Source organism: Ranitomeya variabilis, chromosome 7 (assembly GCF_051348905.1).
Source record: "Ranitomeya variabilis isolate aRanVar5 chromosome 7, aRanVar5.hap1, whole genome shotgun sequence".
Classification (NCBI taxonomy): domain Eukaryota; kingdom Metazoa; phylum Chordata; class Amphibia; order Anura; family Dendrobatidae; genus Ranitomeya; species Ranitomeya variabilis.
Genome location: NC_135238.1, coordinates 5,626,154 through 5,646,511, shown reverse-complemented (window position 1 = coordinate 5,646,511; position 20,358 = coordinate 5,626,154). Strand labels below are relative to the sequence as shown.

The 20,358-nt window shown below is 41.8% G+C and overlaps 1 protein-coding gene across 1 annotated transcript; it reads right to left on the bottom strand.

Annotated features, from left to right (window-relative positions):
* Window positions 1-5,099: 5,099 nt before the first annotated feature.
* On the bottom strand, window positions 5,100-6,020 carry LOC143785205 (taste receptor type 2 member 143-like). The gene has a single exon (XM_077273918.1). The coding sequence runs from the start codon at window positions 6,018-6,020 to the stop codon at window positions 5,100-5,102; it is 921 nt and encodes a 306-aa protein (XP_077130033.1).
* Window positions 6,021-20,358: the final 14,338 nt, after the last annotated feature.

Genomic DNA, 20,358 nt, shown 5'->3' with positions numbered 1-20,358 from the left:
ATAAATTCATGGCCCAAAGTTTTGAGACTGACATAAATATTGATTTGAACTCTCTGTTTGGACCTATATTATCTAGAGTATGCACGGTATGGATTCATAATGGCTCTCTCCGTTTTTGTAGAGCCCCACTCAATATTCTCATCTTCGGATGGGGGTTTGCTTAAGAACCAGGATCATAGTTGTGTGATGGTAAGATTCATAGTGTGAAAGGCAAATGTAGTCTGTTGCATCTGCCTTTGGACTTGTGTGAAATTCCATCACAAATCGATTGTGTTGAATCTCCACCGTATACCAGGTGTAGATCACATAGGTGGAATCATGCGCAAAGTAACCTCAAATTGTGATTTCTGTGTGAGTGTGATGACTATTATTGTCTGGAACATGGAAGAAGGGTTTTTTGCACTCTCTAAGATCAACCACTGCCGACTGATGACTTTGTGAATCCATGAAAATGGATTACGGTATATGTATGTAAAAACTGAATTTTGTCTTGTGAATTGTTAGTTCACCTATGTGGTGATGATTCCTTCCTTCCCTGAGCACTTTCTTTGGGTTTCCTCTCATAGGAAACTTTTCTATCATCGATTACAAATGTGTTTTTCTAATTTGATCATCTGATACAATTCTGTTGACTCAAGTGTGAGATCAGGGTAGACTATTTATCTGCTGATAGGTGGCAGCTTGTGAAGCGAAATGGGTTTTTGTTTACATGAAGATCAATGGAAAGGCCTTCTCTTCCATCTGAAATGATTACTGTATCTAAAGGCCCCGTCTCACATAGCGATTTACCAACGATCATGACCAGCGATACGACCTGGCCGTGATCGTTGGTAAGTCGCTGTGTGGTCGCTGGGGAGCTGTCACACAGACAGCTCTCTCCAGCGACCAACGATCAGGGGAACGACTTCGGCATCGTTGAAACTGTCTTCAACGATGCCGAAGTCTCCCTGCAGCACCCGGGTAACCAGGGTAAACATCGGGTTACTAAGCGCAGGGCCGCGCTTAGTAACCCGATGTTTACCCTGGTTACCAAAAAAAACAAACAGTATATACTCACCATCTGATGTCCGTCAGGTCCCTTGCCGTCTGCTTCCTGCTCTGACAGTGCCGCCGTACAGTGAGAGCAGAGCGCAGCGGTGACGTCACCTCTGTGCTGTGCTCTCACTGTACGGCGGCACTCAGTCAGAGCAGGAAGCAGACGGCAAGGGACCTGACGGACATCAGATGGTGAGTATGTAGTGTTTGTTTGTTTTTTACATTTACGCTGGTAACCAGGGTAAACATCGGGTTACTAAGCGCGGCCCTGCGCTTAGTAACCCGATGTTTACCCTGGTTACCAGTGAAGACATCGCTGGATCGGTGTCACACACACACCGATTCAGCGATGTCAGCGGGACCTCAACGACCAAAAAAAGGTCCAGGCCATTCCGACATGACCAGCGATCTCACAGCAGGGGCCTGATCACTGGTACGTGTCACACATAGCAAGATCGCTACTGAGGTCGCTGTTGCGTCACAAAACTTGTGACTCAGCAGCGATCTCACTAGCGATCTCGCTATGTGAGACGGGGCCTTAAGAAACTAAAGATTGAGAATACAAGTGGTGATAGATCTAAGAGAATGGTAATTGTAGGGTTAATTAGACACATAAAAGAATGAGAATGGTTCATGTATATGTACCTCTGTAATAGAGAACATAAATTGATCAATGCATACATAAAAGACTGAACAAATGCTAAGGTTCTCCGAGGGTCTTCTTGATGGTTGGCATATTTCTCAGTTTTTCTCCTTGCCGTCTATGCTCAGATGTAAAGACTGGCGAATTTACTCAAATGGAATTTAATTCTACTTGAATTTTACAAAAATTGGCATTCTGGAGAATACATTTTTTTTTATAATTTGCTGAACATGCATGTAGCATAAAGGCGGCCAGCTGAAGCCGCCATGTTGCTAAACAGCAGAGGGTTAAAAAAAACCACACACTCAACTCTCCGGCCGCCCCCTCTTCTCTCTTGTCCATTGTCTCGACCTCAATGCCTTCATCTTGTTGCATGTCCAACCCATCATTCACACATCATAAACACCAGGCCAGAGAAGTTACATGACAGAAGCTCGGAGGAGTGGACATCGAACAGGGAGCAGCGGGATGGTCAGATGAGGTATGTTGCTTTTCATTTCACCTTTAGCCGAACATTTACTTCTCTGGCCATCCCTTTTGCGTCCTGCCCAATGTCTGGTCCTCCTTGTAGGCCCCTACTAACCACTGCGCATGTGTAGATAGCTACAATGCCTGCTCACAGCCCGGTCTTCTTCAGTCTGAGGTCTAAGTGACTGATCTGTCACTTTCACTGAACCAGGTAGACCTGATCACTGATGCGTTGTCCCAGGAATATACAGTATATGGTCATATGTGGTTGGTGGACTTGCATATAATACCATGAATAGTGAAGGAAACTGTAGACTAATAATAGACAATTAAACTTTGTTTTGTAGAACTTCAAATTATCACTTATATTAATCGATTATCATGTCCCCTTTGAATTGAATTGACATCCTCCTTGTTCCCTTCTTTCCCTATTTAAGAAGTTTACAATTATGATGAGTCTTCCTAAACTTCATGCTGCTTCAGATGTTGATGATGGCTTCTAGTATTGGCCAGGATATAATATCTAATCAGAAGAATATTAGTGCGTATTAAGGTGGGATTGTAAAGAAAACAATTGTGCTATATTGTAGATAAGAGACCATGAGGGCAACGTGGTGGAAATGAAAGCTACAGAGAACGGTAAGAAGGAGCCCAGGGTGGTAGACGTTATTCTGTATGGATGTCCACCACATAAGTATAAGCTGATGTGTGCTGTTTCTGGAGAACTCTATGATACAAAACCAAAATGTCAGAGAACAGAAGGCAACTGAACCAAGTCCTGATGCAAGAATGATGTGGAGCAGGTAAGACGAGAGACTCCTCTTCAGCCAAGCTAGGACACGGTGACCCCATGTGGTGATATCGATGCTGTATTAGACATGGAGCAAAGCCGTCAGCCAAAAACTGTAATGATTAAGGACATGACAATCGCTATATCACAGAGGAATGGTTCATACTTTAACAACAAATGAAGCCAAAACAATATGTTGTACATTTATGGACACATGCAGAGAGACATGGATCAGAGCCTTGGTGAAGAGGACTTTATCAGATGTGCCCACAGAGAGGACATTCTTCCTATATATTCTTCCTATATACAGAATTAGTATTTACAGGTTTGAGGCTATGCCCACCACGTATTCAATAGTTTCTGCTTTCAGGCTGACCAGTTCTGGAGAAGAAATAACGTTAAGAGTTGTATGTGTTACAAAAGCGAAGAGTCAAGTGTTAGACTGGTCAGAAGCAAATATCCATTGAGTCTTAGTTACCCATTTACATATCTTTATTATACAATCAGAAACGCCACGTGACTGAGATAATAAGGACTGATATGATCATTCACAGGTTAATGTTATATTTCTGATAAATCCACTAGAAGTGTAGAAAGTTAAAAAATGATAAAATATTTCTTATCAGAAATCTGTAATGTTAACACCATAGATATTTATTTCAATAAATGACCAGGAAATAACATAGCATCTAATGCAGCATTTTATTATTGATATATACTGGTTTTTTTTTTTTACATATTTTTCATTTTTTCTTTTCTACGAGCAGCTTGAGTAGAGTTTTAATTAAGTAAGTTGTGCTGCCAGGAAAGTTCTGATGATGGAAGGTGCATAAAATGATTATTCTAGAACAACGCATTTGGAGAATGGTATGTTCTCTTTACATGTCAAAAAGACCGGCTGCTATTCGCGCCCAGACAACTATACCCATAGAAATGTATAAATGTCAACTGCATTACTGCCATATAGACTATTCTTATACAGCTGGGGTTCTTCGGGCACAAATTAGTCAATTCCTGTAAGCCCGACAACCAAGACAAGGTGACTTTTCTTTGATGGGACAACTTTTTTTTTTGAGATACAACTCTGCAAATATACAGCAGGTAGGATCCAGCTCTAGTTAAATACAGCCTCTGACTGATGGAAAGAGCTTGGCCAACTATGGAGGCAGTCACTACATAGAAATGTATATATTTAGTAATGTTATTATATTTGTCACTTCCAAGATGAAGAAGAAATAATGTTCTCTAAATGCATTAACCTGAAACCAACATTGTATGCGTGGTTCTTCATCTGGACGTTCCTGACTCTGTTGGTTCTCCATCTGGACGTTCCTGACTCTGTTGGTTCTAAATCTGGACATTCCTGACTCTGTTGGTTCTCCATCTAGACATTCCTGACTCTGTTGGCTCTCCATTTGGATGTTCCTGACTCTGCTGGTTCTCCATTTGGACGTTCCTGACTCTGTTGACTCTCCATTTGGACGTTCCTTACTCTGCTGGTTCTCCATCTGGACGTTCCTGACTCTGTTGGTTCTCCATCTGGATGTTCCTGACTCTGTTGGCTCTCCATTTGGATGTTCCTGACTCTGTTGGTTCTCCATCTGGACGTTCGTGACTCTGTTGGTTCTCCATCTGGATGTTCCTGACTCTGTTGGCTCTCCATTTGGGCGTTCCTGACTCTGTTGGTTCTCCATCTGGACATTCCTGACTCTGTTGGTTCTCCATCTGGATGTTCCAGACTCTACTAGCAGCTCATCTTACTCCAGGTCTTTCCATACATTTCATGCTGTGCTCTTTTGGTGGACTTTGTCTCTAGAGTAATGGAGGTTAGTGTCAGCCCTACCATACACCTACACTAAGTACGGACAAGGACAGTTACACAAATTCCTGTACTCTAGGAATGCAGAACAATTCCTAGTGCCTGATCCACTGATGTGCCTTGTATCTACTCTATGGCTAACATGAGTGAAGGTAGAATATGCAGATTGAGGTATACAAAATGTGTTACATTTGCTTTTACTCAGCTTTACAGATCAGGAAACATCAGAGTATAATGCACAACACTATTGTACTAAAAGAATGTATTATAAATCTTGAGGTATTCCATTTGTTTTACACTGATCACTAGAGTAGACCCAAGACTGACTCTTCCCAGTGTTACAACTATAACTTTTGGTAAAACCACAGGATCTTCGCCATGATTTGTCTCCTTAGCTTGGGATTGGCATAGATAATGACGAGAGACTCTGCTGCTGGAAAAGACATAAATACCAAAAAGCTGACGACTATGCGATAATCGTCAGGGTCGGGGTTTAGTGAAAAAAGCAAAATTTCACTTATACAGAATATGATGGAGATTGTAAGGAACAACCACATGGTTCTTACGGCATTAACGTGAGCCTGGTATTTGGTTTGGGATAATCCAGATTCCTTCTGCTTGATCTTCCACAGATGTCTTATCAGTGAATAGTTGGTCACTATGATAGAGACCAAGATAAGTAGAAATGGCACGTAGCATCCTAGAAATGACGCACTTTGTATGTATAAAGGCTGAGTATGGACAGAGCAATTGATAAATTTGGGGTCATGGCTGCTGTTCACAGAAGATTCTGGAGTGACTTGTGAATTTGTGGTCCAGATGGACGGAAGACTAATCAGGAGACATCCGGCTGCTGACAGGAGAAGAAGATGTGGTAGATACATTGAGAAGTTCCTCTTTGTCCAGGCGAAGACTAGATGACTGAAGGTAGAGATGGTGACACAGTAGTAGATGCAGAGCCAGGCAGTGAGCCAGTAGGTGAAGTATGTAAGAGTCAGCGTGCCCACAGTGATCGGGCCGTAGAACTCCTTAATACACACGAAATAGAAATAGACCTTGGATAATACACCCTGTAAGGTGAGCAAACACTGGAACGCAAAGTTCACAACCCCTATGACAAGGTGGATTACATTGGGAGGATTCAACTTCTGTCCAGTCCTCAGGCTGTTGACACCAGCCACCAAGATGAATAAACTCAGACTATATCCCAAGACAGTTTCTAAGGTGACAACGATTATCATAAGGATCCATCCTGCATTCAGCATCATGAACCTCCCGTGGACGAGTCTTTGTTTGAACCAGTAATGTGTTGAGTGAAGTTAATATTTCATGTACGAGTTATGCAAAAAGTGTTTACACTGAGGTAATTTTCACCCAGTGTTTTGCAAATCAGGTGTTTGCATCTTGTTTTCATCCACATGATGTTGCATGGTGTAACACAGTGTAATGGCTACATTTAAATCAGTCTGAATGCAATGTCTCTTTTCTTGCTTTTGTTTAAAAAGCCTTACTTTTTCTACTTTCTGGTTGTGCACGGCCCCTGAGGAAGCCCATGCAAAACGCGCGTTGGGGCTGTCAGTCTGGTGTATTACTAAGATCCACATGGGTAAAAATCAATCCTTTACGTTTTAGATTGTTCAGCTGTCATTTTAAGGTTCAGTTTAGCCTTTTAATACATATTAATAGCTGTACTGAGTCTGACACTCGTCCTGGTATAGTGACTCCTTGACCTTTTAATGGCACTTGTGCCTATCCGTAACTATAGATACAAATGTTATGTTTCTTGTTCAGGAACGCGATTCCCCTGATTCATACTGTAAGCAGCTCAGATGTACTTTTGGTCCCAAAATGTCCACCCACCCTGGACGAGTGAGCCCAAGAGAGAACCTCTGGACACAAATTTAAAGGTACAAAAGTCTTGCACAGACTCTAGCGAAACCAGAGCCACGGTTCTCAGGCTCTCAGAAGGGACAATAAGCTGAGGCTCCTCTTCCTCCTCCTCAGATGATACAACGGAGCAAGAGAGAGCATCGGCAGGAATGTTCTTCTCCCCAGGGAGAGAAAATGGAGGGTGAAATGGAATAGGGGGAAGAACAGGGACCATCTGGCCTGGCGAGAATTTAGCCACTGGGCTGTCTGTAAATAGACCAAATTTTTGTGGTCTGTGAAAACTTGGAAGGGAAAGAGAGCTCCCCCAAAAGATGTCTACACTCTGAGAAAGCCAACTTCATAGCTAGCAACTCCCTGTCCCCGATGGTATGAACGTCTTGGAAAAGAAGAAGCAAGGATGCTTCCGACCTTGAGCATCTTTTTGAAAGAGGACTGCTCCAGCACCAACGGATGAGGCATGCACCTCCATTATAAACGGCTTATCAACATCGGGGAGATGTAGGATGGGAGCGCTAGCAAAATGAGACTTAATAGAAGTGAAGGCCTTGGAGACCTCCTCAGACCACAATTTGGGATTTGCTCCCTTCTTGGTGAGGGCTACCAAGGGAGCTACCAAAGTTGAGAAATGAGGGAGGAACTGGCGATAGTAGTTAATGAACCCCATAAAGCGCTGCACCGCTTTGAGAATGGGGTTCTTGCCAGTCCATCACAGCCTGTAGTTTGGCAGGATCCATAGCCAATCCCTGGGCAGAGATGATATAGCCCAAGAAAGGTAAGGACTCCTGCTCAAACACACATTTCTTCAACTTGGCGTAGAGGGAATTTGCCCGTAAGAGGTCGAAGACTCTGCAAACATCTCTCCGGTGGGAGGCAATATCTGTAGAGTAGATGAGAATATCATCCAGATAGACTACGACCGAGGTGGAGAGCATATCCCGGAAGATATCGTTTACAAAGTCTTGGAAAATGGCTGGGGCATTACAAAGCCCAAAGGGCATCACAAGGTAGTCATAGTGCCCATCCCTGGTGTTAAAAGCCGTCTTCCATTCATCCCCCTCACGGATGCCAATCAGGTTGTAAGCACCCCGCAGATCTAGTTTAGTAAATACCCTTGCTCCCCGAAGCCTGTCAAAGAGCTCAGATGTCAGGGGCAGAGGATACTTATTCTTAACGGTGATGGCGTTAAGACCCCTGTAGTCTATGCATGGAAGTAGTTCCCCGTTCTTCTTCTACACGAAGAAGAACCCAGACCCTGCAGGTGACACTGACTTCCTAATGAATCCTCTTGCCAGATTCTCCTGGATGTACTGTGTCATTGCCTCCATCTCCGGGAGAGACAACGGATAGACTCGACCCCAGGGAGGCTCAGCACCAGGCAAGAGGTCAATAGGACAGTCATAGGGGCGGTGAGGCGGAAGGTTCTCCGCAGCCCTTTTGGAGAACAAGTCCGCATAGGGCCAATATTGCTTGGGAAGAGAGGAAAGATCTGCGAGTACCGCTGTAGTAGCAACCTGAATGCATTCCCTCTGACATCTACCCCCACAAGATTCACCCCATCCCAAAATTCTGAATGTGGACCACTCAAATTGTGGAGAGTGGTACCGTAGCCAAGGTATCCCCAACAGGACCTCATCAATTCTCTCAGGAATGACAAGCAGAGATATAATCTCCTGATGAGATGGCGACATGGACAAAGTAAAAGGGATGGTCTGGTGTGTTATCTGTGAGGGCAGTGTTGACCCATTCACCACTCGCACGGTTACTGGTTGAGTTAACATTACCAGGGGTATTGCGTGATGTTGGGCGAAGGCAGAAGACATTAATTTGCCCTCCGCCCCAGAATCCACGCAGAGCTCTACCTAACGAGTGGATGAGCCTATTGTAATTGTCTCCTTAAAGGACAATTTGGAGGCAAACGTCGCCGTGTCACAGCAATTAGATGCTGTTTCGTGTGTTTTTGTGCTGATAGCTCAGCCGGGCGCTATATAGCAGACATCCACCTTACGCGAGCAGTCATACACAAGGGAGGGGATGATTAAAGAACGACCTGCACTCATCAACACACACACATTTTCAAATGTACGCTAGCGCATGGCCGAGCGGCCATGAGAACCCTTTATAGCGTCAGTGCTACAAGATCTTCCAGATGGACGAATAGGAGCCGCAACAGGACCTGAGCATGACTTAGTCCCAGAAAGGCCTGCTCGCTGCTGAACATTGCTGGCTACAAGGACAGAGCCTGGAAGGGCAGCAGTAACCAGTCTTCCAGTATCAGGCTGAGCTAGATGCTGGGACCGACGTCTCCACTGAGCAGACTCCACTGCGGCTGGAAAAGAATGGGAGACCACAGCGGAGATGGTTTGAGATTCCCCCTGTGCAGAGGCGGGAACTTGACACCTAACATGATACTGTAATAACAAGACTTTTGTACAGTACTTAGAAGCACTCTTCTGACTCAATTTTCTCAGTATTCAAGTGGGGTAAAACAGGTCTTGATGTTTTAAAAAGATCCAGGCAATTTAGAATGCATTCAATGCTATGAGCGTTCACTAACGCGTGATGCCAATGTATGTAAAGTGGTTCTGTCTCCTGGTGGAAAGCATGGTGACTCCTTTTTAAAAAGTATGTGGTAACTAGTGTTGAGCGATACCTTCCGATATTTGAAAGTGTCGGTATCGGATTGTATCGGCCGATATCCGAAAAATATCGGATATTGCCGATACCGATACCCGATACCAATACAAGTCAATGGGACACAAATATCGGAAGTGATCCTGGATGGTTCCCAGGGTCTGAAGGAGAGGAAACTCTCCTTCAGGCTCTGGGATCCACATTCATGTGTAAAATAAAGAATAAAAATAAAAAAATAGGGATATACTCACCCTCGGACGTGCCCTGGTTGTAACCGCTGCAACCGGCAGCCTCCGTTCCTAAGAATGAGCGAGTGAAGGACCTTCGATGACGTTGCGGTCACGTGAGCGGTTACACGACCAATCACAAGACCGCGACGTCATTGCAGGTCCTTCACTCGCTCATTTTTAGGAACGGAGGCTGCCGGTTGCAGCGGTTACAACCAGGGCGCGTCCGAGGGTGAGTATATCCCTATTTTTTATTTTTATTCTTTATTTTACACATGAATATGCATCCCGATAAAACATCTGATGGTGGGGTTCTAGCACAGCTCAGCTATGCTATAGATCCTACTGGTACCAGCTTCATTTGCACTTAATGACCCTGTGTAATAAAAAAACTGATGGTGGGGTTTTAGCACAGCTCAGCTATGCTATAGATCCTACTGGAACCAGCTTCATTTGCACCTAATGACCCTGTCTAATAAAACATCTGATGGTGGGGTTTTAGCACAGCTCAGCTATGCTATAGATCCTACTGGTACCATCTGCATTTGCACCTAATGACCTTGTGTAATAAAACATCTGACGGTGGGGTTCTAGCACAGCTCAGCTATGCTATGCCAAAGTTCCCACTGATGAAAGCTGCATTTGCACCTAATGATCCAGTGCTATTCATGAAAACAGATGCACCTTTTTGTAAACAGCCGTGTTATAGGATGGCTCAGGTATTCTACATAAAGCTCATGCACACGTTGAGATTAATCTACCTGAATCAGTTAGAATATTGAAGAGCAGACGGAGGGCCCTGCAGCAATGAGGAGAAGCAGGGTGCTGCTGGGAGATGTAGTTTTAGATAATAAGAACAGCTCTGTGAAACAGGATGCACAGAGGGACAGGAAGAGGTGAAAAAAATCACATAGGTACAAAAACAAAACTTTTATGTTGGGAGTGTACTGTCTATTAATAATAACCATGCAGATACTGTGCTTTGAAATAAAATATTGCCATTGTGCGAATAACTTTTACAAAAACAGAAGTTTTCAGAGAAGAGAAAAACTGTACAGTTCTATAGAAAGTCTCTCACAATAAGGTGCAGCTCGCAGTCAGTACAGGGCCACAGATCCTTCTCATTGTCACCTCTCATGGCAACAGTGAGCTATGGTAATTCTGGGTAATAATAGGTGGAAGCCTCAGCAAAGACTTTGTGGATACTCCTATTATTACCCAATTCAACTCTAGCTCCCCTATCCTTAAAAAAATTGTAAAATGTTTTTGGGACATATTAAAGAATGATAAAACTAGAGGCGATAAACTACCATTATACCCAAAATTCATATATAAAAAAGCATGTAACTTGGGGAATCTCATTGCTCCGTCCATTCAGGAAAACCACATAAAGAAACCTCACCCATCAATCTTACTAAATAACTTAGAGGGGGTTTTTTCTATGTAAAAAATGCAAAATATGTTGAATCTTACATACAAAAAAACAGACGACTGTTATTAAATGGGACATAAAATATAAAATCCAAGATTTCATTACCTGTACCACCACAGGAGTAATATATGTTATTAAATGCCCGGCAGCAAAACTATATGTTGGTTGCACGAAAAGACCTATGAATATATGAATTAATGAGCATCTCTGTAATTTATAGAAAAATTATGAAGGTCCCCCTTTGTCACAACATAGAATATCATGGGGTTCCATACAAGGCTCAATGGCAACGGGCATATAAATTGTCCATAAACTCACGTGACCACCTAAGTAACAAAGGTCCTGCATCACGTGACCACCTGCATCATGAAGGTCCTGCATCATGTGACCACCCACATCACGAAGGTCCTGCATCACATGACCACCTGCATCACGAAGGTCCTGCATCACGTGAACACCTGCGTCACGAAGGTCCTGCATCACGTGACCACCTGCGTCACGAAGGTCCTGCATCACGTGACCACCTGCGTCACGAAGGTCCTGCATCAAGTGACCACCCACATCTTGAAAGTCCTGCATCAAGTGACCACCTGCATCATGAAGGTCCTGCATCATGTGACCACCCACGTCATGAAGGTCCTGCATCAAGTGACCACCCACGTCAAGAAGGTCCTGCGTCACGAAGGTCCTGCATCAAGTGACCACCCGCGTCACGAAGGTCCTGCATCATGTGACCACCCACGTCATGAAGGTCCTGCATCAAGTGACCGCCCGCATCACGAAGGTCCTGCATCACATGACCATCTTCGTCACGAAGGTCCTGCATCATGTGACCACCCACGTCATGAAGGTAATGCTAGAGCGTGGATGCCATTGGTATGCAGGCAGGGTCTACAGTGCTCCCATGCACAGATCTACCTAGGACCGGAGGAGCTACACGGAGCGTGTGTCACTGGCCGGGACAACGCTCCAACAACACTGTTCCGCCTCAATCATTCCTTTCTTCTACCAAGAAAAAGGAGGAGAACACATGGAAACATGTACTACAGCACAGCATCACGTCTAAAGCTGTATAAGAGGTAACCCTTTGTACATTTTTTAATATCTCGTGGGTCACTTCCCGGACATTATACTCCTACCATTCTGACTGCAACAAATACCATGATTGGGATTCTGTGCGATATCACGTTATATCATCTAAGTGGTTGATATATAGTATTGTGAACTTATAAACCATTGCAGTATTAACACTACGTCTTCTGAACCACATTCTGTTCCTCCTTGTCTGCCTGCGGAAGTTGGACCATAGCGCAAACAAGCTTACTGACATTTACTTTCCATGGCAGACTGCTGTGGTTGGGGTCCAAATTTGCAGCTGCTCCTTTCCTCTTATACCAGCGCCACGGCTAGCAAATATTTCAGGTGATAAATTACTCAGATATTTAATCTCTGAGACGTCCCCACTTCTCCTCTTATTAATTGCATCAATTTCCTCTGGAGTTTGTGAATATTTCTCCATTTTGTGGCGACATCGTCTTTAATCTTAACTAAACTACTAATAGGATTTGGTGATAGTAGTGTAGGCACTGCAGCCTTATTAGTAGACATTGTACCATTATTAGCCCCTCGTCATTAGCCCCTCACACCCTTCCCTGCTTCTAAAGAAAACAAAAAAACTATAGCTGGTCATGGAAAAAATAATACATTTTTATTTCGGAATATGGAGACACAATTTTATTTTTTTCCCTAACAGTTTATTTGTTGCACAAAAATAATAAAACATTAAAAAAAGTCCATGAATTTGGTTTTGGGTTTCGATGTAATAGCACCAACCTATAGAATAACGTTAATGCTCTATTTGTGCAGATGATTAAAATTTGAAATGTAAAAAACAGTTGATTTTTTTCTATTTCTCCTCATAAAGAAATAAAAACTTCTTCACTGACAAGTAGAAAAGAGTATTGACTTCAAGTCAATTTACCTGAAATTTGCAAGTCCCTAAAAATGACCAAAGAAGCCGATTTCTCTGGAAGTGTATGGGAATTAAACAACAAAGAATAATCAGGGAAAAGCAGGAATAAAATAAGAGCAAAACCGGGACCTTTGACCTCATTAAAGAGGGAACTACCAATAAGTCTTTAATTTAAAAGAGCAAAGGTCAATGATGGCAAATAACAGCGCCAATAAGAATATGAAGTTGTCCTACATAAGTCCTTTAAGGCTTAATCTCAAGGAAATCCACAGAAATGAGAGCGGTGGAGATGGCAGCAATGAAGACAAGGTTAAAAAGAGGCAGACGGAACATCTGAGTGACCACTTGGTTTTTTTTAATTGGGTCTTTGTAAACTGTGTATGGTCCATGAATGTCTCAGATGAGAAACTCCACGTGAGGTTGGAGACGTCTTCACAACAAGCTGAGCTATCAGGAATGAGGAAGCGTCATCACGATCTGAGCAGCTTCTGTTGGGCGTGAATGCTCTGACTTGGGCTGAGGGAACTTTGCGTAAAAAGATGAATAATTGTCATCAATGTATTAGTCATGATGAGCTGAATCCATTGTGCCGTAACATGCTTAGATTGATATTAATCGTAAGAAATGGGTGACGTCAATGCAAAGAACTGGAGCAAAGTCAAAAAGATAAGAGCAAGAAGTATCTCAGAAATGAACACAGTCAAGGATAACTCGAGGTGATCACTTCTGAGTACGTCAATCGTTTAGGAACAAGCATGGTTTAAGGGGCCACCGACAAGCCAGCCATCACACCAATTGGCCCATTAACTACACTCTTTATTTCTACCCCTAAAATGGAGACTTCCATCACAGCTTTCAGGTCACTTTGTTTAGGCTTCCGCCATCACAGACTTATTATCGCCATGATACAGTAGCATTAAACATTATTAACCCTTGATTTCAGTTTGTGTTTTAACAAACTTTACACGTTTTCTGCTAGAATGATAAAAAGTTAGAGAACCGGACGTTCTACCTAAGGCAGCTATTCAGGGCTATGGAAGGGAAAGTCCTGCGCCATTATTGAATGGGACCATATGGGGAGAAAAAAGCGCACAAAGGACTGAATGCAAAAATAGTAATCTTTATTAACATACAAATATAAAAGTTACAGGGTGGGGGTACTGATAGGTGAATAGTGGCTAGAAGCCAATAAATGGGGCACCATGGGTTGGCACGTATATCATAAAATATACATAAATACTACTTAGTTTATTCACATTGAACCATGGTAAAAATATCCACTTAATGCAAGTACAGGCGTTAATTACACAATAAAGTGCTAAGTGCAAAACGTATAAATACCAAGATATCAGCAGTAATTGGACAATATGGTTCAGCTATAAACAGTACAATTATAGGAAACAAAGCTAAACTAGCCAAGCGATGGTGCCACTTCCTCTACGCGCGTTTGTGTGGGTGTACATTCTTCCTGGGGAGTCTCCGCAGGAGCACCCGCTGAAGGTATGCCCATCAAGAGGCGCGTAGAGGAAGTGGCACCATCGCTTGGCTCAGGTAGTCTCTAGTTTCATTTTTTTACCATTTTACCATTTTTACCATGTTTCAATGCGAATAAACAAAGTAGTATTTATGTATATTTTCTTTACTTTCCAACCCGTGGTGCCCCATTTATTGGCTTCTAGCCACTATTCACCTATTGCTACCACCCTATAACTTATATTTTGAATGTTAATAATGATTACTATTTTTTATTACGTTCTTTGTCCTTTTCTTCTCCTCATATGATCACACTCGTTCTGTTGTTTGCAGTAAATCAATGAAACATGAACAATGTACATAGCTGAACACGACTAATATAACGAGAGGTTTCTCCAAGATCAGCATAAAATGTCTGCAGTCTTTAGCACTTAGCAGTGCCCCTCTGGCTGTTGTAACCTGCAGCAGATGTGATTTGTCTCCAGACATTAGGTTCTGCCTATTACATATGTGCAATTGCCTACAGATCACTGATATTTTGAGCTTTGGATGCAGCAGTGTTTTTCTTAACAACCCACCAATGATTTTCTACTTTTCGAGTAATCTTTCCAGGATTTTTTTCTGTAACCGAGCCTTGGTGGACTTTGGGGTATTCTTGTAAATGTACCCAGAGTCATGCCCATCTGTTGGACATGCCGTAGGGAAGAAGTCACAATCCTACTCACCTACCACTATCTGATCGACCTGCTCAATTTTTCTTCCACCTCTCTCAGATTACATATGACAGACATAGAAAATGTGCGTGGAGCAGATCAGAGGGAGGTGTTGGTTACAGAGTGGAGAAGTAGCAGATGTGTGAAAAGGTGGTGACCATGGAAGATTGAACCCTCGTTCCCACTCATTGTACTAGAGATCTCCAAGAATGTGTGCAAGAATTCTACAAAAATGTCATCCATATCATCAGTGCCCACAATAGCTACTCTTTTTCATCTCAAGATAGGACAAGTCACAACATGGTAGAGCTTGCAATGTGATACTGATGCCGGCCATAAAAATCCAATCAAGCAGGCTTAGGTAGAAACATGAACAATCCATAAATTTAGGACACGTCCCAGCAATCCGGCAGTCATACTTACTGATAGCTTTACTTCTAAGAGAAAAAGAGGATCCATGATGTCCATTCTCCAGGGATCTCCAGCTGCTATGGCTTGTAACATCAGACAAAGTCATCCCTTGTGCATCGTGAATGTAGATGTAAATAATTTGATTTGGTTTTCCATTGAATCATCTGGTTTGCATCCAACTTTTACTGGAAGGAGGAATAACTTGTAGCTTGTCCATGATGAATTATTCCATCTACCATGAGATCCCCTCAATAACTGACCTTTCATGAAGATGTGTGAGGATTCGGGAACATTATCAAAAATCTGTCTGGTGACCTCACGGGGTGATCTGGTGAGCAGGACAAACAGCATGAGGAAACCATTATACATGTACCAGGTAACACCAAACTGATCTAGAGACCTTTTCATGTGAAGGGTTTCCAAGGTTTTTTCCTCATATTCTGATATTTGCTTCTCATTTTTTTTCTAATTGGTTGGTGTTCTTTTCAATTTTTCTCTTGGCTGTCTACAGTCAGAGGTCTAAGCCTTGCAGTGAACGTCCAGTCGATAACTTTTGAAGATGCTCAGTATTAGATCTAGTTACTGTTGTATCAACAACCAGAATATACAGTAAATGCTCAATGTAATAATATGAAGAGAGAAGGAAGCTGTAACCTAAAAATACCCATTTTGTACCTTAATTTTAAATTTCTAATATAAATTCTGTTCTGAAAACTTCCACTTATCCCTTAATCGATCATTACGTCCCCTTTGCATTTAGGTCTCATCCTCCTTGTTCCCTCTTTTCTTATCAAAGAGCTTAGCAGGAAGAGTCTTCCTAAACTTGACGCTGCTTTGGATGATGATGATGGCTTCTGGTATCGGGTAGGATATGACAATAAACCATAAGATCAACGCTATGTAGTCAGGGACACTCGATGGGATGCTAAAGAAAACAATTTGTACTACACTGGAAATAACCGAAATGAGGAGGAACAGGACCATGGTTCTGGTAGCATTAATCTGGGTTTGGAATTTAGAACGAGTGAATCCCCAATTGTTTTGATACATTCTCCGCATGTGATTAATAAGAGACCACGAGGTCAACATAGTGGAGACAAGAGCTATAAGCAAAGGTAAGAACAAGCCCAGGATGGCAGACATTATTCTGTATGCTACATCGTGAATGAATGTCCACCGCATGACTGAGATTTGATGTGTGCTGTTCCCGGAAGACTCTACGAAGCAAAACCAAAATACCGGGCAGCTTATGGTAACCGAGCCAAGTGCAGACACAAGAAGGACGTGGAGCAGGTAAGACGAGAGGCTCCTCTTTAGCAAAGCTAAGACACGGTGACTCCACGTGGTGATATTGGTGCAGTAGTAGACACAGAGCAAAGCCGTCAGCCAAAAACTGTAAATGATTAAAGACATGAAAATCATAATAATGAAAAGAAGAAACTCCTGCTTCAGAAACAAACGAGGCCAAAAAAACCCTATTATGTTTTGTCCATTCATTGACACATGCAGAGAGACATGGACCAGAGCCTTGGTGAAGAGGATCTTATCAGATGGGCCCAGATGGAGGCCATTCTTCAGGGATCCTATATAAACAAGCAGGATGTACAGGTTTAAGACTATGCCCACCATATATTCAATGGTTACAGCTGTCAGGCCGACCAGTTCTGAGGAAGCCATGATGCCAAGAGGTGTTTGTCTCACACAAGCGAGGAGTCAATTATTAGACTGGACAGATGCAAATATCCATCGACCTTCAGTTACACATTTACATAATTACATCATACACTCAAACAAACAAACTGAGAGGACAACGACCCATAAAGTCATTCACAGGTCAATATTGTAATTCTGGTAAATCACTTGGACGTACAGAAAGTTATTGATAAAAACTTATAAAACCTTTTTGTATCAGAGATCATTAATGTTAACCCCTTTACCCCCGAGGGTGGTTTTACACGTTAATGCCAATTTTTACAATTCTGACCACTGTTCCTATATGAGGTAATAACTCTGGAGCTCTTCAACAGATCCCGGTGATTCTGAGATTGTTTTTTCATAACATATTGTACTTAATGATCGTGGTAAAATTTCTTGAATATGACTTGCATTTATTTGTGAAAATAATGGAAATTTGGTTAAAATTTTGCAATTTTCAAACTTTTTATTTGTATGCTCTTAAATCACAGAGATATGCCACACAAAATAGTTAATAAGTAACATTTCCCACATGTCTACTTGATGTTTTCAGCGGTACCATGTTTATTTATATCCGTCGTTTTTATCGCGTTTTATTCCAAATTTTGTTCGTCGGTATGATGATAAAGCGTTGTTTTTTGCCTCGTTTTTTATTTATTTTTTTTACGAAGTTCACTGAAGGGGTTAACTAGTGAGACTGTTTTATAGGTTGGGTAGTTCCGGACACAGCGATACCAAATATGTGTACTTTTAATTATTTATATATTTTTTCAAACTAATTTTTTTATGGATATAATATCTTTAGATTTTTAAAAAAATATTTTTACAATTATTTAAAAAAGTGTTTTAACTTTTTTTTTACTTTTGTACTTTATCACACTATGGGACTATAATTTTTTGCAGGCTGATTGCTTGTATAGCATGGGGATGCAGCAGCATATCTATCCTATAGAAACTGTCAGCACTGCACTGCGATTGAGTTTGATGGCAGCATTAAGGGGGCTAAAGTGCAGGGAGCGGTGCGGGACCAATCCTGCCACTTATTTTCAAGTGTCAGCTGTCAGAATCCGTCCCGCGTTAAAAAGTACCAGGACTCAGGGACGAATTATTACTGACAATGTCAGAAAGGGGTTAATGCTTCAAAGTTCTTTTTTAAAAGGGAATTTATAATCATAAAATGATGTAATATGTAATTCAGCACTGAGGAGGGGCAACATCCCGAAACATGTGTCTGCAAAGAGATTCTAGATTGGCTTTTATCCTAAATCATGTGGCAAGGTTCGATAAAGGGTCGATATTGACTTTTACAATTGATTGCTACATCCAATAGGGGGAACTAAAGTTCTCATCCTCTTCCTCCCTGAACAGGCAATTTACATATTTAATTTCTCAGAGGAGCATTGTAATGCCTATAAGTCTCCTTACACTGATATGTTAGGCATGTTACTCTCCACAAGGAAAGACACTACCCTTTAGACCCCGGTCAGATGCCTCTCATACAGCCAAGTACAATCACTTTCTTTTCACTGAGGAGGGAGCAACACCTCTAAACACGTGTCAGAAAATTCAGATTCTGGTTTTAGCTTCTATCCAAAGTCATTTGACAAGGTTCATCAAAGGGTCAAAATTGACTTTTTAGGATTCCTAGTTCCAATTATTTGCACTTGAGTTCAAGAGCTCTACTCCTCTGAAGAGACTATTTGAACATTATGAAAATAAATTAATTTATCATACAAACATTGCATGGCCCATAAGTCTCCTTACAATAGAATGTTAGGCATGTTACTCTCCACAAGGAAAGACACCACCTTTTAGACCCCAGTCAGATGCCTCTCATACCGACAAACGCGATCTCATGCTTTGCACTGGCAAAACATGTGTCAGAATATTGAGATTCTGGTCATGTGACAAGGCTCATTAAAGGGTCAAAATTGACTTTTAGGATTGCTAACTCCATTAGGTGGCACTAGAGTTCTCATCATCTTCTTCTCTAAAAAGAACATTTGCACATTATGAAAATAAAAAGTATTTTTATATTTTTCATTTTTTCTTTCTTAACTTGAGTAACTTGAGTGAAGAATTAAATGAAACAAAAAAGAGTAAAGCTGCCATAGCTAGGAAGGTTCAGAGCAAGGAAGGTACGTAAGATACTTATTCTAGGACAGCACATTTCAAGCATGGCACTGTATGTTATTTTTACCAAGTGTGAAGCAGCACAACATATAAGAACAGTACATTAATCTATGAAATGTAAACATCAATACCGCCATATTGACTGTACTTATAAAGCTGAGGCACTTGATGCACAAATTGGCCAATTTGTGTGTGATCACCATCCATGACCAGACATAACTTCCTTTGATGGAGCCCTGAACCTTTTCCCCGGATTTACGTTTTATTTTCCAAAAGATTATAAATGTAAAAGACTTGTAAGATTCAGAACTAAAAAATTTGACTGATAGAAGGAGCTCAGCCAACTATAGAGGCAGTTACTACAACGGGTAAAATAAATATGCTCCTTCCACTTCTGGATTATGGCCCCAGCAGTGCTCACTAGAACCTTCAGTAGTTTAGAAATGATTCTGCAACCAATGCCATCTGTGTGTTTTGCTAAAAATAAGGACGCAAAGGTCTTGAGACAGCTCACTGGTTTTACCCATCATGTGATGTTTCTTGTGTGGCCCCATGATAATGAGACTTTTTTAGGCCATCAGTTGAACCAGCTGATATTATTTGTCACTTTGCTATCTACTGATAGATTTCAGCTGGTGTCAAGACTTTCCAGGGCTCTTTGCACCTCTTTTTTCATGTGTTCAATACTTCTTCCCTGTATTATTTCTCATTATTACACATAACTTAATTTATGGACATCTATGGGGATTTCTTTGCTGTTGTGCATTGGATGGGTTGTTATCAACATCTGGTGAGAATTTCATGTCAATAGCACCTTTAGAAATAGACCTTAATGAAGAGGCTCTCATACATCTTCATCCAAGGTTTCCATTTATTTACATAAGTTGCATATGGGAAATGTACGGGAGACAAACGTGCCTTTAGAAATAAATTTACATAGAAAATTGGTGACGTTTTCATGACTTACTTCACCCGCTGTGTATGTTCTCTTAATCAGATCCAAGATGAAGACAACATTGTATTTTC

Bases quoted from the DNA above. Each gene is read 5' to 3' on its own strand.
- LOC143785205 (XM_077273918.1), bottom strand. From the start codon at position 6,020: ATGCTGAATGCAGGATGGATCCTTATGATAATCGTTGTCACCTTAGAA.